Source organism: Caloenas nicobarica, chromosome 13, assembly GCF_036013445.1.
Source record: "Caloenas nicobarica isolate bCalNic1 chromosome 13, bCalNic1.hap1, whole genome shotgun sequence".
Classification (NCBI taxonomy): domain Eukaryota; kingdom Metazoa; phylum Chordata; class Aves; order Columbiformes; family Columbidae; genus Caloenas; species Caloenas nicobarica.
This window is the reverse complement of record NC_088257.1, coordinates 16,889,279-16,913,844: the sequence shown is the minus strand read 5'-3', so window position 1 is coordinate 16,913,844 and position 24,566 is coordinate 16,889,279. Positions and strand designations below refer to the sequence as shown.

Below are 24,566 nucleotides of genomic sequence, written 5' to 3'. Positions count from 1 at the left end.
AATATTATCTGCTCTACAATTTCACAGAAATTACTTTTTCCTTCTAAATACAATCTCAATGATTTTATACAGGACCCACAATGACTTCCCTTTACTGACTGTGTCCTGCCTTGCCATAATGCCAGTATATTTTAAGAAACGCTCCAGCTCAAACTTAGGAAATTATACTGGCTGCCAGGATACCTTAATCAGAGCATTCTTATCAGTGTGTCTCCAGACTAATAAGAAGAAATCCAATCTAGAGCCCACTGAACACTAAATTAGATCTAATCATGGGGCACTCTTCCAACTGTTCAACAGCAGGTCTAAAACCAACAAATGCCTTTTAGGTTTGTTGTTTTTTTTTTTTATTTTTTAAATCCATTAAAATACTACAAGCGAAGCCATAATAACTGCTTCAAAGTCACGATCAGAAAAGTGTGCAGACATTCGTCTGCATTTAAAGCATGATCACTTTCCTTGCCAAAAGCTACTTTACATTCAAGCACTTTCAAGAAGTCCCTGAAAGGCTCCAGAGCCAGAATATTCCAGGAACCCCACAACAGGGCAACCTACTCACACCTCCTCAGCTTGAGAACGTTTGAATGGTTGAAGCACAATACCTTCTAATGGTTCTCTGGCATACAGATTCTGCTCCCTTAACAAAAAAGCATCACTTGAGCTAATTCAGACTGGAAAATTACTGCGACTGGGCTTAAATGTGTAATTCATTGAAAGGTTGCACTACATGTGCACGGGGACTATAGCATAAAGGCAGTGAAAGCTGCTTAATGCTTTCTGCAAAAGTTCTAGACCCACATTTTTATAGGACACCGTGAGCCTTGTGTTGATTTTTTTAATCTTCCCTACTGGGAAAGGTCCTGTCTGTAAAGTGTCCAGGCTTAGACAGAGCAACTGTGCATCACTTTGAACTTGTAACCATAAAATATTTAGGGGGAGGACCACGATAAAGCTCAGGTTTTTAAAATATAGTTTTTCCTCAGAAGTCAAAGCGACAAGTTAAGTTTTATCTCTCCTTTTGCTTGCAGTGCCTTTATTGTACCAAACACAACCTGACAACGACTAACATGCCAGTTCTACCAACAGGTACCGATCTCAGCCTCTGGGCACTTTCATGTTTATTGTTCTCACACGTGGCAATCCACCTCCCCCGAATACAGTCTTCTCTTGCTGCGCGGGCTGTTCACGAAGGCACTTAACGTACTAACAAACTTGTGAGGTATGGGACGAGAGGGAGGAATGGAGCTGCCAGAAGAAGGATGTGCAAAAGGTGAAGACAAAATAATTGGCTGTGTGCAAGAGGGGGCGAACAGCTTCCGACCGTCGCAGCTGCTCAAGGACTGTCACAACCAAACCGCACGTGCTCTTGCTTGTCTAAACCAGTGCGGTCCACGTTTGCAATTAAGATCTCATGGATAAATTACACGTCTGACTAGTGCTTCATTTAACATACAGAGCGATTTCAATTATTTCTCATTTTAGTTCTTTGACTTTGCTCACGGATTTCTTGTCTAAATCTATGCTGATTTTTAAATAGCACGTAAGTGCAGCAAAGACCGCAATCACAGAGTGACACATGCAATGGTAATCATGAACTATTGGAGATTCGTTTCTGGTTACGTCAAGACAGGCAGAAAGGCTTAAAATAACATGTCTAAAAGCTACTCTTTATTTTATATTTCGCATAATTTCTTGTTTGGGGGTGGAGGGTTTTGTGTGATAGAAACCAGAATTGATTAATTTATCATATATCACCTTTTCTTACTGAGTGCGCCATCCATGATGGCAATCAGAACGCTAGGAATACATATTAAACTCACTTCACTTCAGCTCCCTGTTCTGACTGGCTGAAATCGTAGCTTATTTCCTTCTCTTTGAAGGAGTTACTGGTTTCCAGTGTGATAACGGACAAAAGAGTGAGTGAAATTTGCAACTTCACATTTGGTTAAGGAGATTTTTTATGCTACATTGATAAATACTGAGGAGTGCATGATATATAGCTTACCCCGATCATGCCCATGTGTTAAATCACACATGGCATACAATACTCAAATACACGATACATTCTGAAACCATTCCTCTTGTAACTAAGCCCCATGTGGCATAAGCAGAACATGGGACTGAGCATGGCTCACAACAGTAAGATCTTTCATATTGCCATTCTGCTTGCATGTGCAGGTACTTGCAACACAGTAGCCCTCAAGGATCTAGATAATTCAACCACAAACGCTAAACGTGGAAAAACACTCAGGTGGCACCCCACTCGCACATCAGCCGGTGACCAAATGTCCTTCCTTGGACTTCGGTCTCTCATTTCCTCCCCACACTTAAATCCTCCATGTCTATTACCCATTATACACACTGCGCTATAAAACTATTGGCACCTTCTTTTTTTTCCTTTTCAGCCCTTGCCTCCCTCTTGCCTGACACAGAAACAACAGACTAGCACGTCCCAGGGAGTTTTTGGTGGGAAAAGGTGATTATATTAATGTCAGAAGCTGAAAAAACCCAGTAAATCTAGCTAGTTCGTAAAATCAAGAAGAGGAAGGGATCATACTCACAGCAGCTGCAGAGACACAAGATCATCAAAAAGGCCCTGGGGAATCTCCGTGATCTTGTTTCCATAGAGCACTCTGAAAGATTCAGGAAGACAAAATAAATCTTCAGTAACAGAGGAGTTTAGTGTCCTCCCACCTCCCTGCATTATCATCTTTATTGATCTTGTGCACCGTGCCCGGGATCTGTGGGCATTTCATTTAACTACTGCTCTCATTTTCTTTTCAGAGAGCACATGGTATTAAATGAGTCGTTATGATTCAGGCTTCGTCTGGTGTTGGAAAGCATTTTTAATGTAGAAACTGGACGCCATCCAAAAACTGTATCTGAAAGATTTTTCATTCTCTTGAGGGATTTTTTTGCTGCCCTTCTGAGAAATATTTTAACCATTGAAAGGCACATTGTCTGATGGAAAAACCTAGAATTTTGCTCAGTGATAGTGAATTTAAAAGCCAGGGAACACAAGCTGGCTGCAGATAAAAATTCATATAACTGAATCTCTTAAGATATAATAATTGGCATGAAATGCGACACAGGCATCATTGGATAAAATATGACGGCTTCACCAGCTGCTGTTACCATTTCAACCAGCTAATAAAAAGAAATCTAGCCTGAACTGGAAACAGACATATATTTCAGAAACTCAAAAATAATTTAGGTATCATTTAGTTATAAAAATCAGTAAAGATTTAACACACAAATCGGAGCCGCTGTATATATTTATTCAACCATAAATATATACAACCTGATATCCATGATTCAGTTTTAATATGAATTTTTTTTTTTTTTAAATACACGTGTATTAGCTTCAGAAATTGAACTAAAGGGAAAAACAGACAAAACCACCATTATGCTAAGATGTGTTACCCAGATATCAGAGCAAAACCATACATGACAGGAACATCTGAATTTCAATCAATGGCTAAAGTATTTACTCATGTCATGTCTGCACGTTGATAACATTTGCCAAAACCAGAAAGCGAGTTTGGAACCTACACGGGTCCTGGTAAAAAGGAAGAAGATCGGGCTCCCTCTGAAAATCGTATGCCTTATCTAAACATTTTAATAGACTTCACATTGGGACAAACGGTATTTCTGTCACTTCTATGCTCTACACAGGACGTGGTAAATGGTTATAAACCAGCTCGTGCCAAAACTTTGTTGCTCATGTGTCACTAAACTGGTCAATTCTCCAACTTTTTAACGTGGAATAATATGCCAGCAATGAATCAAATAACCATCTGAGGCTTGGATGGTGGCTGAAATTCTGGCTTACCCTGTCTTTCAACACTTGAAATATTACGGTGATTTGAACATACTGAAAACCAAAGACTTAGCAGGACGGACCATTTCCAAACCCCCTGGCCGTCCCAGAGTATCCCCACTTCAGTTCACTCTTCATCACTCATTGGAAGCATTGTCTCTGTGGGAGAGTTCCCAGATCGGCTCATTTCTGAACGTAAATAAAATGAATCTAAATGAAATAACACCACTTAGATATGAAAACCTCAACTTGAAACTTCATTTTTCATTACTTTTGTAGTCTAGCAGGACCTGAACTCCTGCTAGCAGCAGTTCTTGCTAGATGCAAGAAGCTGATGATCGTCTAGCATTATATTTTCTGTAAACAAATGTAACATAATTTCTCTTTATTTACTGCAGAGTCAGAAGGTTGGCTTTTAATGTGCTGTTACAGTTAGTGGGGTTTGTGAGTAATTCATGCTAATACCACTAGATTTTTCTAATTGCTTCCTAATTTCACCTTCAGAAGACACATACAATTTCCTTCTTCAACAAAGTTTCGTGCAGTGTATGTAGGTTTTTATACTCTGCACAAAACTAGACAGAAATGATGGTTTAACTTTGAAAGGTCTAGCAGGTCCATTTAGAGAGCAGTTTCAAAATATGAGATAATACTCCAGTCACTGAATTTTGCTGGGCTCTCAAACAACATCCAAATGTTTGACTCACTGACTTCCTTCTGAACAAAGAAACTGATGTGAGCACCTGTATTAGGAAGCAAAAGCAAAACCTCTGCAAATAAAAGATGTATAAAAGGTTAAAATATTAAGTTAATGCCCACAGAAATCAGTATATTTCTATTTCAGCTTCCACTCTTCCAGAACAACATTTCCTCAGCAAGGGCATAACCTGTATACAAAGTTTAGATGACAAACTCTGTGATGCTGGATGAACATCTTCCTCAGTTTTGTGAAGCAGCAGGATCATCAATGCTGATCAATAATGCATAACGCCACAGCACGTAAGAAAGAGTTGAGAAGCTAAGCTCTACAAAATGCCCAAGAAGTAAAAAATTCCCCACTCCAGACTCAAGGTTACTCCGGCTGTAGAGGTAAAAACACTTATGAAAAGTAAAACCTTAAAGAAATCTCAGCGCTCACACCCAGTGCTATTGTTAGTTATGATACTACTAAATGCAAATATCGAAAAACTACTCTTCTTAGAGTAATTTTTCATTTACTTTTAATTTAAGAGTCAGAAGGTGATAGGGCAGTGTTCCACTGAATTTTAAACCTTGGATGTGTTTGTACATCCTCTTTATTATTTTGAGTGAAATTAAACAGATTAAAATAGCTTATAAAATAAATCAAAGGTTCGATTTTTAGAAGCCACAAAAAGAAAATCAGCATTTTCAAACCTAATTGTGCTTATGCGCATGTGGCACATTAGCATTCAAACAAATTAACAGCTAAACAAAAGTCAGTATGAGAGCTCAGGCACTTGTCTCTAATTCATATTCATGTTCAGCACTACGCAGAGCCAAATTAGCTAATGCCATTGTGTGCCTGCCATGGCAGAGCTGAAGTCCAACGGTCCTCCAGCAAGAAGCAAAGAGACGGGGACCGACACAACGCATTGCGTCTCATTCCTCAAGTTCCGTATTTCCATCTACTCTAATAAAAAGCACAGAAACTTGCTTTCCTCAGAGCTCTCCTTTTTTTTTTTTTTCTGTTTAAGAGTGAAATTTTAAGACACATGCCTATGGCATTAGAAGTTCTAAAAATATATGTTCGCTTGCATCCCTCACGTATATTACAGGACAGGCAGGTGTCCTGGCTCCTGCGCAAGCTTGGCACAGGAATACAACCTTCCTTCTATCCCCTAGCACCTCAAACTTTGGGCCCCAAATATTTTTTATTAAAAATAAACTAAAAAAATTAATATGTAATAAAAATAAAATCATCTCAGTAATTGCCGCCAATAGGCAGCAAATCAGTGAATCAGAATGACATTTATTAGAACACAGGTCTGACAAATATCATTTACTATCAGGTGGAGAAGATATTACCCTAAATACGATGTACATTTTGGGAGAAACAGAAAAGTGAGCTACAGCTTAATTCTAAGTTCACAATGCTGATCTTAAAAGTAACAACTGGAGACAAAGACTGAGAGACCAACAGGTACCCTTTTTGTTGCTGCTCCTTTCTTTATCTTATCACCACACATGGGAGTCTCTTTGACAAAGATGGAAACCAGCCTGAATGGAGAAAACAGTCAAAGATGTGCAAACACATCAGACTTGCCAGTGCATGAGTTTTATTCTTTTCCACAAGGCGGGTACGTCTGACACCAAAATGACCAGCGTCAAGTTAGGGACACGGTTTAGAGGTGGAATTGACAGTGCTGGGTTAACAGCTGGACTCGATGATCTTAAAGGTGTTTTCCAACCAAAATGATCCTATGAAGAATCATCCGCTGTATTTTTAACCCAAGCCAACTTCTCCCATATTTTTGCCGGTGGGTTTCTGACACCAGCCGGTTCCGTTCCTAGCGGCACGTTGAGCCATCGGCTTTGCCACTTCACAGCTAAACGCCTCCAGCATGGCCACAAACCACCAGCTGCAGTTCTTCAGAACGACTTGGCAGACTGACTCACAACTCGCAGCAGTTTTCAGGCTGCCATCAACCTTCCAAAGAATGGGAAGGGCAAAAAACATAAAGCACAGACCCCTGGCTGCACTGTAAGCATTGGAGGAGAACCCAGGAAGAAGCACCCCATTCAGCTCAAGAGTTATTTTGGATCTGCAATAAGAAATTATACAAATATTTAAGTCATAATGAGGTGTTATTCTTCTTCAGCCTGATTCTGGCATCATAATTTAATATTCCCCCCAAAATGTATCTATTCCAAGACACAAATATTACATTTCCAGTCAAACAATTAATTGTTACTACTATCCTTCAAGTTTTGCAGATTAATCCAACTGAAGTAGTAAGCAGTTACAAATAAAGACTAAATGGTGAAAATAGCCACTGCATAGATTCATCTAAAAACCTGGGACATACCAGACAAAGAAAGCACTGGAAGCCCACATAGCAACAAGCATCTTATCTTGGGTGAGAATGTAATTCAGCATCTAACAAATCTTCAGCGGCAGGGCCTGGAAACCCACAAGTCTCACGGGTTCTTCACAGTCTGTAGACATTCTGATCTCTTGAACAATTTTAAAAAGAAGGAATTTGCAAAGACTTTACCGACACATGCACTGAAGCTTAGCATACCACCTTCTAAGGATGTGAAACAAGAATTGCTGTGTTGTCTTTATTTTACAGTTTCTTCCTTGCAAATGTAGTTGCAATTTAGCTGCTTCATTAAGAGATTTTTCCCCGGAAGGTGACACAGAACTTTTTGGGGGTATGAAAGCCTAGCACAGAATCCCTTACTCTAGACCATATGGTTTCCAGCTAAGTGTTCCTTTATTTTGGCTGGGCTGAAACATTCTTACAGAAGTGTCAAATTCTGACTTTATGCAATGTCTTTTTCAGTCCTCAGAATGCTTTTAACTTTTCTTTAGACTGTGAAAAAATTCTTGCTAGGAAGAATTATATTTCCCAAGCTACGTACAATGGCACAGGCTCAATAAGAATTCAAGTTTTCAAAAGAGGAGGAATTGATAGGAGTAAAAACAGCAATAAATTTCTAATATCTGAAAGAAACTTAGACATGTAATTTTTTTCCCTGCACTATTTCATATTTCTTGAGAACGAGTTTGGCTAAATAAATCACAATAAAACTATCCAAAGCAATTCGTTACCTTAAAATAAGTTTGGCGGTTATTGCAATAGACAATGTTTTATTGCAGATTTCAAATCACCATGAATGACACTACATACATCATCATCCAGGAGATGATGGTCTAAATGGGACTGCTGTTGTCAAAATCAAACTGTCTCTTGTCTTTCTGCCCAGGCTGATCTAAGCTTTTAAATCGTTCACTAGCTGAGTTCAGTGTGCGAACAAAAGCAAAGGAATTCTCCTGCTGCAGTGGTCTAAAATGCATTCATTCGGTTTAACACACTGAAGGCTTAGACCATTTTGTCAGATCTCATAAAACGTCCCCAGACAGTCTGGATAAGGCCTTCCAAACCTACATTTGTAGGAAGTTTACCGACCCCAAGGATAAAACGTATCTTTGATACTATTAACAATAACCAAATGTTGATACAACCCTTTCACTGATATTAGATGGATTTTTTGAGTTGATTAAATGAAAAATTAATTTACTTCAGAAAGTGCATGCAGCAATCTGGAAACATGAAACTATTCACAACTTAGCCCCCGTGTTCTGCGCTGAGTTATTAACTGCTCCAACGCCAGAAAAGTGCAACTCTAACTATGTAACACAAGTACAATATACTACAGACGAGGCATCTCTTAAAATTTTGCCTAAAATTAAGATAACACATTCTTTGTCAATCAACAAATTTGCCACACTTCTCAATGCAAGGGCACTACTTGTTCTAATGTTTGTGTGGAAACAAGTATTGGGTGGCAAGACTAATCCCTCCAACACAAAAGCGCTGGCTAAATCACCACAGCTCACATCTGTGCCGCTTAGTGGTTTTTTAGATTCAAACCATTCCAGTTATTTTTTTTTTTTCCTCATCTTGGATATTTCATATGGTTCCAAGTAATCGCAGTATCACTACATCTCACAGACTTCAACGCATGCATCCTTGTAGCGTCTCTTCGAGACAGAGAAATGCTTCCACCTTTTCAAGAGGGGAGGCTTTGGTATAGAAAAGCAGTTTATTTGTCCAACAGCTATCACTGAAATTAGGCGATGTTAAGTTCTGCCCAAATCCCACAGTAGCATCTTTAAGACTAAAGACTCTTTTTCACATGCCCTGATCCACAACGCCCTCCATTCTCCACGACGGCCTTATCGCAAGCTCTCCACAACTCTGTTTTCTCAAAACCAGAGGCTAGATCTTACTGTATCTGCAGTTTTGCCCATTAACAGGTTTGAAGTTTGGTTCATACCAAAAATATGCTAAGGATCTAAGCCCGAGTCCCTAAATATTGAAAAAGAATTTCAGACACTGTAACAGAATTAAATCCAGAGAACATCCAGGCTTGGAGCTAACCAGGACTCACAGTGCCACCTGCGTGGGACGCAGCAAGGGCAACAGGAAAAGCCAGAAAACTCTGGCAAGAAGAATAAAATGTCACTGAAGAACAATGATTCTGGTGCCTTAACTGTTGTCACAACCAGGAAAAAAACCCAGTTATGCATACGCCCAAATATTTCTAATGGAGCTCCCCACAGTCACGACATGACTAGGGAACAAAATCCCACTGAAAAATGGGCATGGAGTAAGCATTATTTTTTTCTCCTGTGTGTGGGGAAAGGAGAAGTCTTGAGTCCTTACAAGAACAAACTTGCTTTTCTTTTGCTAAATGCAGAAAAAAACCTAAGATAGAAACAGCTTATTTAAAGCGTTAAGATTTTGTGACCCTTTTGACTCCCATAGGTGGATTTCTTGTTATAGAAAATATATAGATTTAAAATAAGAACATATGACCTGCTAGCATATGGATCACTTAGCACTTTTAAAAGATTTAAGGTTTATGCATTTTAGGGAAAACTGCTCCTGTAATAAACACTCCTGTGTTCTGAAAACTTCAAAGCCCCATTTTTTCTTCCCTCTCTAGATAGGTACAATAGGCAGAGCACTCTGAGAAACAGTTCTGCCTGGAAACACTGGCCAAAGTTAACTTCAAAAGCAAGTAGAGTAGCAACCCACTATATCTAGGGCTCCATTAGCCAGCTCCACTAACAATGTTGGCCATCTTCCAGAGAAGCACTTTCCCTCTCCAGGACCCACAGGGAGCACTGCAATTGCATGCTAACAGGAGGAAAGGGAGGAGCAGAAAATGGGAATAACGAAGCGGGGGGAAAAAGCAAGGATTTTAGGCAGTTCAGCAGTACTTCATTTTTAATGGAAACGAAGTTGCTCACTTTCATTTTTGTGCATTAATATTTCCCCCTCTATTCTTGTTTTAACTCAGCTAGCTGAGAAGTCCAGCTGCTCTGTGCACAGATTAAGCCTCAAGGGTGTCTCATTAAAATGCGTGCCGCTAATCACATTTGACTTACATGTACGAAAAATAAAAGTTCCTCTTAGCTGAGCTGAAGCCTCGTATGCAGAGCAGCCTTCCTTCAGGGCACACAGCTGACTAAAGTTACTGGGGCCTCAGGCACCAAAAACACTGAGCTGCTTCAAAGAGAAAACACTAGTAAGCAAACTGTGTTATTAATACCTCATTTCTACATCCCTGTTCTTTCCTCTTTGGCAGTTTCACTGGGAGTCGTCTTCTCTTGCACTCACAGGTCTTTCTGCGGCTGACAGAACTGGACTGGCAGCTATAGCAGAGATCAGGCAAAAGAGGATCCTCTGCTTCTCAGAATCAGAAACCTGGGGGAGATTCCTTCAGCGAAACCCAGGTTCTGTAGAACAGCAGATAGTCTTGCTCCATAAAGATATCTAGGGCTCAGAAAGCGGAACAACTACAGAAGTGCCCAGCAGGGAAGAACCTGCCAGAGGTCTGGGGGACGGGTCATGGAAGATCAGCAAACCAACTCCTGCCTATCAGCCACAGCAAAAACATTTCTAAGACCTACCTGCAACAAACAACAAGAGTAAAACTTTGCAAAAGAAAGTAAAAGCCAACAGTGAGCACAACGGACAACTGAACCTAGAGAAAGAGGCTGACGATTTCAAGGCTGGAGTCAATACTGTCCCAGAAACTGCCAAAGAGAGAAGAAAGAGACTGTGCGTCACAACAGCTTTGTGCAGCTGCAGTAGAAGGAAACTGAGGCAGAAACAAACCTGAACAAAGGAGAGGCTGCTGAGAGGCAGCTCCCTTACTACAGCCCTTTCTGTGCTGCATCTCGGCTCTCCCCCCTCTCTCTTCCCCTTGTAACCCCCTGGTGTAAACTTAAGCAATATTTTACCCGCTTGGACATAAACATATTTAAACATCATTTACTAAAATATCGTTTTGGATGACTGGGCAGAGAATACAGAATCATTTCACTTGCTTCTGTGTGCAAGTCAAAACACTGTAAATCCCTGCCCAGTTTATATTCTCGTTTCCTCTCTGTCCGCTCTGACGTGTTGTGTCCCACTCCTGGGGCCACCTGGGGGTATCTGAATTAGCTGCAGCTAAAGCCGAATAACTTCTGAGTTGGGAAGTCAACCCCAGTAGAAGTGTCTTGCCGGTCCAGCTTGCTCCTAGCCAGGAGGTTTGCCAAGCCCAGAAAGATGCAGCATTGCAGCATCAGCAGTAGGTTCAGACCAAGCCAGAACTGTAGTGTTCAGTAAATGTCATTCCCTTTCTTGCTGAATCGTTTCCAGACAGCATCGAGGGATTTGGCCACTTCGACAGCATGTTGAATAACACCCCCCTAACTATTCAACGAGAGCTAGCAACACTTAATATATATTTCTGGCCATCTTCCAGCAGGATTCAGGGCCCAAAAAAAAGGCCCATCCTTCTGCATTCTGGCTCAGAAGTTTTCTGCAACATATAAGTTCAGTACTGAGTAACCTTCTAATATTAGCACTAGACAAGTTATATAGATTGTTAGAATTATCCAGTATTCAGAGAATAAAATCATGGCAGCTTTTAGAAATGAACTATACTCTTAAAAAATCAAACCATGCTATGTGAATATTAATAAGATAAATGTAATTACACAAGTAATATTCCAGTTGAACTTACCCTCCTATCTCAGCCTGGGGCTCTTTCTAATACCCTAGCCTAGTTCGTTCTCCACATGCAGCTTTTGACCTTCTATTGCTCTTTTTACCCATTAAAAGCTCCACTGTTTTAACAGTGCTCTGAGTAGCCAGGTTGAAATACAGCTGCATTTAAATTCAACTTGGTGGTAAAACAGTTTCTGTGTTCTATAAAGAGAAACAAACGGTTGCCAAGAGATCCGCCTTCCTTTTTTCTTCTGTATGAAGTCGTATTTTAGTCCCCTTTCAGATTAATAAAGTAGTAATGACAGTTAAGAAATATAAACATTTTCTTAAGAACTGAGGTTCTTCTCTAACTAGTTTGGAAAACAAACAAGCAAAAACAATGACAAAACCCAACCAACACAACAAAACAGAAAACAAATAAACCAAATAACTGACAAGAGAGCGCAATCTCAGTTCCTTAATACAGAAGAAAAATTGGGTGTGGAAGTATTTCCCCTGACTCCTCCCTGATTAACTCCACCAAAACTGTGTCTGAGTTATGACGAGGTTTTTGTGTGCTGTGATGGGCTGGTGGCATGGCTTAGCCTGCAGGTGCACATGTACAGCAGATCAACAAATGCACTGATTTGAAGAAGAGACCAAGTCAGTAATCGTGGGGGCGTTGATCTATAAAAGAACTTACTGGAGACACGTTCCTCCTTCTAGCCTTCATGACCAATTTTTCATTTACTAAACATCAGATGCTTCACACAAGCTGGCAATTGCACAGAGAAACATGGTTCTCCCCTCCCGGACAGCACATTATCATTTTTATTTCTCTGACATCCAAGCTGTCCCCAAATGCCCATTTGGTTCTGTTTTCTACTTACAACGAAATGAGAGATTTCAGGCCTTTGAACGCATCAGGTGCAATGTCAGAAATCTGATTCTTGCTGATGTCTCTGCAAAGAGAAGGCAGGATTAAAAAAAAAACATTTGTAAACAGGAATTTGAGGAAAATATTATTGCTGTATTTTATTGGAAGAATGCATTTGATACAAAAACAGAACTAGAAGATCACGTTACCTCAGAGACATAATGAGCTATGTAAGGACACAGGCAAATTCCAGGAATGATCAGAAAACATCAGCCAGTACAACAGGCCATAGCCTCAACAAATCGGCAGCTCCCCTGTTAATACGGTCTTTCATTTTACGGACATTGAAGCAAAGAGTTTTACAAAGACCTTTGAAGAACAACAGCGAGGTCGCCCGTTGAATAAAAACAGTTGGTAAACCTTCTTAGGAACTACTAATAAATGAGATTGCACTGTGACTCTAAGGGGTGGCCCTCAAGCATAAGGAGCAGCCTGTGACAAAGAGTTTGTCTGAATGTCGAAAGGCAGGCATGGAAGGCTAACTTTGTAACGGTACAGAAGACCATATTTTGATTATCAGTGAAGTTATAGATAATGTGAAGGGAGGTTCTGAGGTAGCTGGAAAGTGCTGGCAGGACATGCATTCGGGAAGATGATGGGATTAATGGAGTCAGCCTGGTGTAGGCGCGAGGGAAACGGCTTCTGAGGCAGCAATGCTGTATTTGTCTAAGAGAAGAAGCCTTGTGGTAAGTGAGATGACAAGATTCTTGTGAGGCAGGACTTTTCCCACACCACCTCTGTTTAATACCAATGGGAAAGGGGATGGGAAACAGACCACGCAGCCCCTGATGCCAAAGCGGGCACCGGCGTCACTGAGGAGTTTGGCACCGTACCAGGGACGTTTGGTCTTTCTAGACAAAACAAGCGGTGCAAAATTCTCCCACGACCTTCACCTGGCGAGGCAGGTGAGAGAAGGGCGGGCACAGCACTGGCAGCTCTGCCCAGAGCTTTCAGACACTAGGGAAAGCCTTCGAGCATCTGGATGGAAACGGTGGACCTCCGGAGGCAGCAGCACTGCCGGGAGCGCCCAGCGCCTTGCAGACCCGGCCAGGGAGCCCCGGCGAGATTCCACCCTTTCAGCTATGATGCGGGTGAAATTCAGTTCCAGCCTGCAGTCATTTTCAAGAGAAACTGTGCTCCTGGTTTGGAAAACAACCCTCAGTTTTAATCACAACCAAGTACACAAATATAAATACAGATTATGTCACTGTTTCTTCATACATGGAGTCAAATTTCCTACACTTGGGACCCAGATGCTCAGAACTGGGTGCCTTATCACGACTGTCACTGCAAACCAATGTTTCTGTCAATCGGTTCAACCAGGTGCTTAGCTACAGGCAGACATTTCAGCCACCTCGCTGCATTCACTGACAGTTGGTATCAGCTTGTGTCAGTAGTATCAAATCTTCCCACTGATAGCTGAAGGTAGAGTAATACAGTATTTCATGTACATCTTCACTGTTATTTCCACTTGCGCACATGCTACGGAACCCAGTCGGACTCCAAACAAACATCACTTGAAAAAGAAATTCTTTAAGAAAGTACAAACCTTTTCCATCCTATACCTGTTTCAAGCTACAAAGTCTGTCGGTTAAAATTTTAACAAAGTCCTCGAACTGTTTTCAAAACTAGCCACAAAAAGTGGGGTTTTCTTTGGTTCTTTTATAAGGTTATGAAAGAGTTGCTCTGCAACCTACTGATGTTTTCCGTTACAACATCCTGCCTACGAGGACAGCATTCGGTGAAGGTTTCCAGTTCTTCGGCTCAACTCAGAACAGCCAAAGTTGTGACAGCGAAAGTATTTATTTTTATACAGCTTTTTGTGAAACTTGTTTAGAGTGCCTGGTGGCATTTGCTGCTTTTTATCTAGTAATCCTTATGTAAGCAGAAGTCTGATGTCACTCTGTGCTATCTATTCATTGAGGAACATACTAAAACTTATTACAGTGCCACGAAATCATGAGTTTGCTGAACAATGACAAGCATCTGAAAAGGGACATCTTGGTTTTGAAACAAGTATTTCAGCACTATTTTATTGATTTGCTACATTTCAACATTTCCTCTCTTTCTCTCTCCCCATGTCTGGATGCTAATGAGCATATAACTAATGGTGCCTGAACGTGCATAAATGCCATGCTGGGTGATGACACTCATTCACTTCATGCAGATCCACTACAATCAGCATTAGATGAAAATTAGACACATTATTTCCTTTCCATTAGGGCCCAAGCTCCACTGCTGTTGGATAAAGAGGCTCCATCTCCTTCTGACTGACTGAGGCAAAGATTCAATTATGCCCTTGTACTTTGTTCCCTTCCTTTGGTCTGCTTTGGTAAGATCATCCTATTCTGTGCTTGATTTACACCAAGACAGAGAGATATGGATTTTTCTAACCTGCACAACTAAGTAAGGCTCATTCTCATAGTTTAGGGTATCTCTGAATCACTCAGTGGATATGTAGTTCTTTAGCTGGAAATGTAATAAACTTATCAGGATTCCACCCAGGCAGGGAATACATTAGTCACCTCATGCTTGTCTCCCTGCACCTCTGACAGCACGGTACAAATCTTCTTTGGAAGGGCTGTTGAACACACCATGGGGAGCGGCTGTGCTCAGCGACCAGTTCGGGACAGAAATTGGTTTTGACTTTGCACCAGGGGAGCCAGGATACCCTGTGAGTCACTGTATAACATATGCCTGTATGGCTTAAATGTCTTTACTGTAAAAGGTTTTGAAACAAAACAGATTTATTTTTAGACGCAGCCAAATGCAAAACTATTAATAGCATTGGATGAATATTCTCTTTGTCAACTAACATTATTAGGAACAGATTACTTGATTATCTCTAACACGTAAAATAGACTGTACTCATTTGACAAGAGTACTCAGCAAAAATCCATGTCATATATGGTTTAGTTTTGAGAAGCAGCTCAACAAAAGCAGCAATGCTACAGAGCCATTGGGAAGACTATGAAATCCCAACATGTTTTCTGCTAATACATGGTAAAATTGACAACATGAAATGGCACTACGAGCACCAGATCTAGAGAGGTCCAACCCCGTCTTTCAAAGCAGTCTTGTGCTGCAAACTTGTTAGTTAAAAGCTTCAGGAAAGCAAAGACAAAATAGGGGAGATAATGCCAGAAACTTTGGAACTCGTACTCTGGAAGTTACAAAACCACGGCACAAGCACAACTGCTTTGTAAATGAATTCAAAATGGGATGTCTGGGCTTGGATACTTCATGCAATAATGACAACAACTTCTGTCTCGGGAGATGGGATGATGTCCCCTTCAAACTCCTCAAATCTCTTCTAATGCCCTTGAATAATTAAGCACAGAGCTACGACCTGTTACATTCACCCCCAAATCAGGGGAACCGTCATCCTAAATTATACAATGCCACTGCATATTTGAATCCTACAGGTGCCAAGTCTTCCTTCTGAGACAGCTTCATGTAATTAATTGTGTGAGAAGATGCGGGCAATTATGATGAAGTCCAAGACACCAAAGATTGCAGCTCCTTCACTATAACTCAATCACCAAAGCAACTCTCTCATCCTGGACGCTATTGAAGAGACATTCTGAACAGCAAACTTCAGCTCGGTGCAAATATGACACTTCAATTGATACACATACATCTGCTATCATCTTCACCTACTAGTATCAAGTCATATAAGATTATCTTGGACAACCGGCTCATACCTAAAAATTAATCTCAGTTATCCAATTATTTAAGGAAAGGAAACTGCATAATCTTGTAGGAAGTATTCAGTAAACAATCAAAATACTGGGAGTGTTGCAAGTGAGCAGGCTATTGTTCCTAACGTTCTTGCATATTTATTCATCAGGAGCAAAATACAATTCACAATGTTATGCAAATGCTATCCTCTGAATTATACAAAAATATTATTATAAGTAACAGTTAGCACTAATACTACTACTACCGATGCTCTTCATTTGTACCGTGTGTAAGGCATCAATTAAATCAACCATCTTCACGCTATTGCACTGCTCATTAAAGTGACACAAATTAAGAAAGGCCGACAACTTCTGTATTTTCGAACATGTCTTTCGTCTATAAGGAAAAGGACGGATAATTCTTTTGTTTTAAGAGGTAGTCTTTTGACCAAAGTATATTTTTGTGTTAACAGTACTTGGAATCTTGCACACTAAAAAGATGATGCTAATAATCTCTTCAGACAGCGGAACAAAAATCCTCAGTTAAACTTTACGTAACAACAGTGATGCCCAATTTAGAGCCTCACAGTCCAGCAAGAATATAACTTTAAAAAGGAGACAGTGCAATAACCAAATGGCAAAACATCATATTTGTTACGGGACATTCTATTGCCCTGCTGTCTATCCCAAGCTCTTCCACAAAATGCTGTCACATTAACGGAGCTTTGATACAGATGTGGCACAATAACTTATTATTTAACTAATAATAGTAAGTGCCACGTTGGTTGAGCAGCTAGTCAAGTTAAAGAACATTTTTTGGTCAACTCCCATAAAACTACAGTTCAGCAATCATGAAAAATGAAAGGACATTAAAACATTGCCAAAATCTAAAATTAGTCACACCTCAGAAAGAGCTAAGTAGTGACTTTAATAATGAAAAAGTTACAAGTTAGGTCACTGAAAAAGGATCCATCATTTTTCACTGAAATTACCGTCTTGCTATCCAATACAGTACTTCTTTAAAAATACATACAGCTATATTCAAAGTGAGACAGAAGAAGAGAGACTCTATGAGATTGATGATTTGGCCTGTTAAATATTAAGATCCGTATTTACAGCTCTTCGGCTCGAGGAACTTGATAAATTTGGACTGGCAAACACGGTAATTTCACCCTGAAAGCCAAAGGCACAGCACAAGCTCATTTCACTTTCCAAGCTATCTGAGAATCCAGCGTCTTCAGCTAAATTAGCTGACACTGTCTTAATTCCAGTAAGTATTGTTCACGTCAGAAAACTGGAAAGGCGCCTTTTTAGCAGTGTTAGCACTGAGCTACAAAGCCGGAATGACTCCTGGAAGCTACAGGCGCACCCATCAACACCTTGACATTATGGTGAAGCAGGAGCAACCTGGTTTACCATTGTCCGTATGGCTGTACTTCTGTCACAGCATCTCTATACGCCACTTAAAAATAAAAAGAAAGACTGACAAAGTGGAGTGCACAGGTTATCTGCATGACAACACTGCTACACATCAGGATTTTTTTTTTTTTTTAAAATCCGAAGAGAAAACGCAAGAGCTAATAAGAAAATCATTGTCTGGGTATCTACTGGTGATTGAGAAAGCCAGAAAACAAGCTCCAGCAGGTTTCTTTGTTTTCTTGTAAAGAGTCAAACCATTTCAATATCGGGACATTGAGCGCGCTACAAAAAAACCCTAACGACTCAGCGAGAACATGCGTTCCTGCTATAACTGGGGTCAACTACTGTGAACTGAAGTAGTGCAAACATTTACCAGAATGAATGAAAAAAGAAAACACAAACACGCCATAGAACTTAAAATCTTTTCTGAGGAAGCAGATTTGAAGCTTGAACAGACTAACAACTAATTAGCTCACATCGTTTATAATAGGAAGTGAAATTAAGCATTATTAAGGATTTCATGCACTGTTAATCATCCTGAAAAAAATTCCATTGTTGCTTACACTTTGAAGAGATTATTTGAGCAATCCCCAGTGATTTCAACATAGAAATTGCCAATATGTTTCTAAAATAAAGATGCCATACTTGAAGCTAGAAGATTCACGATTGCTCTTGCATGTTGGTCTTATTAAAACTTACATTCTCTTAAGCTTCTTGTACTGAGTAAAAGCTCCAGGGGGAATGATTTTGATGAGGTTTTGTTCCAAACGTCTGAAAACAAACAAAGTAATATACATGTTAACTACACAATTACAGGACAGGAATAACATTAAACATGATAATAAATTTTTATATAAATATGAAACAATTTTATAGAGTTTTTATGCAAAACAGATTTTTCTTTTGAAAGCCACTAAGTAGAGAAAATACTGAGAAAATAACTTAGAAAATAATCTCACTGATTACACTAAATCTGTAAAGAAAAACAAAGGCACAGACTATAGAAATTGCACCTTTAAAGCTCATAGAATTACTTAAAAATATTAAGTGTATTTTATGACTACTTAATCGAAGGTAGAAAATACAGATGCTTTCCTTGGCTAGCTGTTGTAAGTGGAACGTAGCTATCTAAATTAAAAGCTATGCTATGTTGTGACAGCTTAATAAGCAGATGAATAATAATATCAGAGTGACTGAGGAGAAACAATCTGGAGGAACATGCTGAACAACAAACTGGAATTCACTGCAATATGAATCCAGATTTTTAAGGTGAGGGGAAGGAGTCTGTGTTAAAGCAGAGTAAAAAAGGACTGTATCTTCCCATTTTAACTACCAAATACTGAAAGTGTTCTAAAATATGGTCCAGACTGCATGAAAATGCTGTTGTTTTAATTTCTGAGATCCGGTTTGAAAGAAGCATTCTTTATGAAGTATCGTAAACGTATGTATCACTAACATAAAATGGACGCAGCTTTAAGACACCGCATACAATAACCACTAAGATTAATTTCTGTTCCTTCCCATAAGTATTTTCAAGTCTTTGTCGGCAAGTTCCCCAGATTCCTGCCAGGACTGTCTTCTCCTCAGATGAACCTGAAATATTCAACTCAATTAGAAATATAAAAGTGGACCCCAAGCAAAAAATTCAAATGATCACAGCAGCTGAAATTCTACAGAGTTGGAACTGAAAGTAAAACTTGATTTTAACTAGCTCATACTTATTACTCAAACGTTGTGTATTTTTTCCAAAAAATGTACTAAAAAGAAACTGTTTCAATAGCAAAAAAAATCTGTGGTTGGAAATGGTTTAGAACTAAAATAAAAACCCATACTGGAACGATGGAATGAATCACTCTAGCCATTTAGAACTGCTGCAGCAATGCAGAGGAGAGAAAAAAATTTAAAATCAGGAATGGAGATAAAATGAGGTGCAGGGAGAAGTAAATCTTGTTTTTTAAAGGACTTGGGAATAACAGAGAGAAAATGTGTAGGGCCCATCAGCCCTCTATTGCAAAGCACATCCTTCTGTTGATCTGTGCTTTCAATAGCCAGAAGAAAAATCTCCTTGAAAATAAGGTATTTGCCAGCTCAGTTATAGTCTATGAAGCTGGTTAAGTCGTTAATATTGTGATACTTGCACAGTCCACATGCGTGCACCCTCTTCTTCCTGCAGCCTCCTTTAAAGGCTGCGATCAGAGTTAATTCTGTCCCTTGTTCTGCGATTTGAATGTCTGAGATTTCCCTTCCAGTTGGTCTAAATATAACGTGCTTCGTTTCTGGCAAGTCCGCAGTGAAATGCAAATTGCTGGAAGCTTCGGCACGCTACTATTGTTGGGTGTTTGTCACCAGAATTAGCAGCACACATACTCTTCCCAGAAAGGCTTTTGTCAGCTTGCCAGCTTGGTGTGTAACTCCTCCGAGTATTTCCATGCAGACACTTCTAGGAACAAAAGAGGACCGAGCCCATCCAATTCCTTTGCTTTGGGGATGGAAATTGGGGGTTCAGACACGCTGCACATCGGGGCAGCATCGCAGTCCTTACAGGGAAACTCAGATATAGTGAAGGAGGGAAATGCAGCCCCTTGTTACAACAAATTCAAATTCCAAGGCAATTTTAGTGACTCGGGGTCAAGATATACACAGAAATATTGCCCCCAAGGGGCAAAAAGCCAAGATACTGATTAATAAGAAAAAAATAAATTTATAGAAAAGGTGGAAAGGAACACAGAAAAGAAGCAGTATTGAATTCTTCACCCTTTCCTACAAAATTTGCCTGTATAGAAATAGATGAACAAGGCTGTTCTCATCTGCTGCTGTACCTTCACCGTAGCACCTTACTTTTTTTAATTGTATGAAGCTCTCTGTAACTGAAGAACTAAAGACTACACATGACACATTACATTTAGCGCACTGTGATTCGCGGATGCTGCCAGAGAAGGGACCAGCAGCACCGCGTGCTCTCACCTGTCTGCAGGTGGATTCCGACTTGGGCACAGAACGCACGTGAGCTTGGAGCATTAAATAAAGTACAGCGTTAAACAAGCGTATATTTTAAAAGTATGAAGTATTAATCTGATTCCCGTTTATTTTTTCATAAATGCACGTTATAGATTGGCAGGCATAGGGTGAAAAACCCAACACAGTTCCACAACTAAAATAGTAGAAAACAAGTTATTTGTATTAGTACGTTCCGCTTTCACCTCATTTGAGCTCATAAATGACAGGTGAAGGACAGTGCAGGATTAAAATTCTCTAGGAAACACTAAGTTTTGCCAGAAGGACTGTTGGCAATTTCAAGGTGATGAAGGCTTAATTATAAACCAGTGTTATTCATGATACAATGGGAAACTGTTGCTCGAGGTGCCATCTTTCAAATAAACTGAAAATCAGAGTTTTTCTTACTTAGTGTTGTCATTTTTTTCCTCCAAAAAGTGAAAAGTTAATAAAAATTTTACAGCCCCACTGTATTTCAGAGAAAATTACCCTGTCTGCCTAGAACATGACCTCTGGAAAACTGTACTTTTCACGGTCTGTCCCTGCACACCCTGTTTCCCTGAAAATAAGACAGGGTCTTATACAATTTTTGCTCCAAAAGATGCTTACTTTTTTACATGTATAGCTGCCTGGACACCATTTTACTTTTTTAACGAAATGTAACTAGGGCTTAATTTTGGAGTAGGGCTTAAATTTTGAGCATCCTCAAAAATCCTGAAAAATCACGCTAGGGCTTATTTTCAGGGTAGGTCTTATTTTCAGGGAAACAGGGTAGTATGAAGTTCTGTCATACACTATAAAACTACCTATGCTCGTGCAAAGAAACATCGAGTTCATGTTTTTCCCATGTCACCAGAAATTAATATAAAATAATTTCACAATACATTTGAGAACTCTGCGCAAGAGACACAGTCCTAAAAGGCAAAATTTTGATCGTTTGAACTACTATCCCCCACATTTAAGATTTCTTACAACTCCATAACATTTTCCTTGCTTTGTTTTTCCTCTGGTATTTTATAATAAGATCTATTTAAAGGACTCCACGAGTAGAATTCACAAAAGTGATCAAATAAGATAAAAATGTTGAAACCCCTCGGGGGCTTTGGTCGCTCCTTTCGGTTCCCCGCGTCACTGTGCCCTGTCACCTGCTGCCAGCTGTATCGCTCAGACGAACTGAAGTGAATCTCCCGCTTCTGACACGCAGCGATGCTCTGTCTGCCTCTTGAAGCTTTATTTTAGAGTCTTTGACAAGAGCATCGAAGGACAGGAACAATTTCCTTTCTCTTCTCTAATGCTCAGATGCATTTTTCTTGCGCTAACATGATGTTAGACAGGATAAAATCCTCCTTCTTCCCTCTCTCTTTAAATGACTTTGCAGCGATGGGAGCAAAAAGTAAATACATAAAACAAACGGGGTACACTATGCAGTTAAATATGAAAAACTGTGCCGGAGTAAAAAAATAAGCACTCAAATTCCCATTCTAACCCATCTCAAAGTTCACTGAGGTGCAAATCTTTTCATCACCTCCTCATCTGGCGTCTGAACCGCTCAGCCCCAGGATGGCAAAACACAAAGGATAAAAAACTCTGCCTGATGATGCTTTCCAAGAGCCAGCTCATGCTCTCGGGAGTGACGAAGCCGTTTGTCTTCAAGAGTGATTCCCCCCGCAGAGTGGGGGAGACAGACGTATTAATTTGGGCCTTAACTATCTCTCGTTCATTGCGGGAAAGAAAGAATTTGTTATTTGGGTCTCTAATGGAGCAGTCTGCTAGCAATTTTCCCGTTTCAAACACCGTCTCAGCTGCTAATGTGTAATGTTTTGTCAAGCTCACCTACCCATAACATAGACAAATCACTAGCTCGGAGAAAAAGAGAGAGGGAGTGAAGCATCAGTCCTGATAATTCTTAGCTGTCAGATGAGCAGAGCCTACAAATGAGACAGCCATGCTCTATTAACAGTGCCGTGAGCTCTGTCAGAAACGTCCCTCTGCACCGGGCAGTCGTGAACTTCGCTGCTGGGAGCGGGAGAAAGCGGGGGGATGAGCCGGCTGCTCTGCATCGCATCACTCTGCCCCCCGCGCCAGGGCTCTTCTGGGCTCGCATCGCTCAGCCCATCACCAAAAGCAATCTCCGAGACACAGAAATATCAGATCGGCACGCGGCACAAACCTGGAGCGGCAGGACGCACGTGTTGGGAAGGGTAAAGCCCTTGCTTTTCTCCTGCCCTGCAAGCAGGGGTTTGCAGAGAGCTGGTTAAGGGCTATTCGGGGGAAATAAGCAGCATGTGTGTCCCCCACAGTGAGAAAGCCCAGGGCTGGGAAGAATTGTTTATATTAGGAAGGAGAAAACTTCTAAAGCACGTAACAATCGAGAGAGACTGTTCCTCCTTGCCAGGGAGTGAGAACAACTGGATTATAAAAGCTGCTTGGACCCTTATCTTACATTTATCTCATATTTTGGACTTCTATATCTTATCGTATATTTTGGACCCTGATGAAGAAAAGTCCACAGATATGTTTTCAGTATTTAAGAGGACTAAATCACACTTAAAGTCTGGTCTTCTTACTACAAATATGGGCTAGATCCGATTCCTGTCCTGACCCCATTCTTGCCTCTTCATTTGAAATACGAGCTTTATTCCTACCCACAAGAGGCTGGGGTAGCTGCACTGAAGTGTCTACCCACAGACAGCCCTGGACAGGAGGCACCCTTGCTGGGAAGAAAGGGATCCTTACACCGTCAGAACCTGCGGCTTATTCTGCAGTGAAAAATGCAGAAGCCATCACCCTTCCCAGCCCAGCGCTGCGCAGGGCACTGCTCTGCACTGGGCGATGCAAAAAACCCGCATTTCCATTGCTTCAGAGAGGGTTTGTGGACCTGCATTACGGAGGAGCAGCCTTTTCGTGGCTCTCTCACCCCTCGGTTCTCTGACAGGTAGAAAACAAAGTGCTTTGGGATGGGAAGACATTCAGCGTTTTAAATATCTATGCTTACTGCTTGTTTCAACAGGCAGTTAAAGCCTTCGATCTCTACCTCAGCCAAAGACTCTACCACCACTATAAAAACCCTAAACACATATGCTTCTCCAAGACTCTTGTACTGCTGCCTTTCATCACAGAACCTGAATGACTTCCAAATAAAATTAATAATATGTATTACAAATCCCTCTCATTGAGTCTGCGTTAGGAACTGGAGAGCTGAGAGCCAGTGGACTGTCCGCCTATATTAATACAAGGTGACAAATAGAGTTTCCCTTCATATTCCAATGGTTGAAGCTGATTTTCAGGGTCCAGCTGTCGAGCTCCTGCTATAGTTTCCAAAAGGATTGCTTCCTAACTATTCACCTAAGGGCAGATCTTCAACAGACAAAATCCTATCAAGAATGAAGTAACTTTTCAACATAAATCTACCTAGGCAGCCACATAGATAGTTCTGCTCACCAAAAGACACATTTCAGAAAGAAACCAGATGTTTTGATATGTTCCTTGATACTACGGTGTCCATCTCAAAACAGCGCTAGTGAGATTGGATCTCCCGACACAGCACACTGAGCTCAGTTTAAGCTGACACAAGTCCGTAGTTGCGCAACTGGTCGGGTACCTGCTGGTAAATGTGGGATTCGTAAAGGCAGTCACGTTATGGATCCACCAGCTCTGTCGTGGTGCGGTCATTTTGCGCCGAACGGGGCAAAGACAAACAGGAAGACGCCAGAGAAATCTCTAGATCGGTATTTTGTAAAATAATTCTTGACACAGCATCAACGTCTCTTTCAACACAAATAGCCAGAATGTAGTAATATACCACCAAACCTCGAGGTTTCCCCATCTCCCGCTGTGATACTCCGCATTCCTGGTGCTGCTTTCGGCCCTTCTCGTCACCCTTCATCCTCAGTTCTCCTGCCAGCCTCCTTCATTCTCGCACTCACTTGGACAACGCAACATCTGCTCAACCTTATATCTCATCTGAGCACTTCTTGTTATTT

General features: G+C 40.6%; 1 protein-coding gene across 4 annotated transcripts in view; it reads right to left on the bottom strand.

Annotated features, from left to right (window-relative positions):
- The window catches only part of SLIT3 (slit guidance ligand 3), a 499,513-nt gene that overhangs the window by 144,912 nt on the left and 330,035 nt on the right, over positions 1-24,566 (bottom strand). For all 4 annotated transcript variants that reach the window (XM_065643840.1, XM_065643839.1, XM_065643841.1 and 1 more), the window contains 3 exons: positions 18,289-18,360; positions 12,444-12,515; positions 2,562-2,633 (listed from right to left, as the gene is read on the bottom strand). In XM_065643840.1, coding sequence (XP_065499912.1) covers positions 2,562-2,633; positions 12,444-12,515; positions 18,289-18,360 — 216 coding nt within the window. The remainder of the gene's footprint in view (positions 1-2,561; positions 2,634-12,443; positions 12,516-18,288; positions 18,361-24,566) is intronic.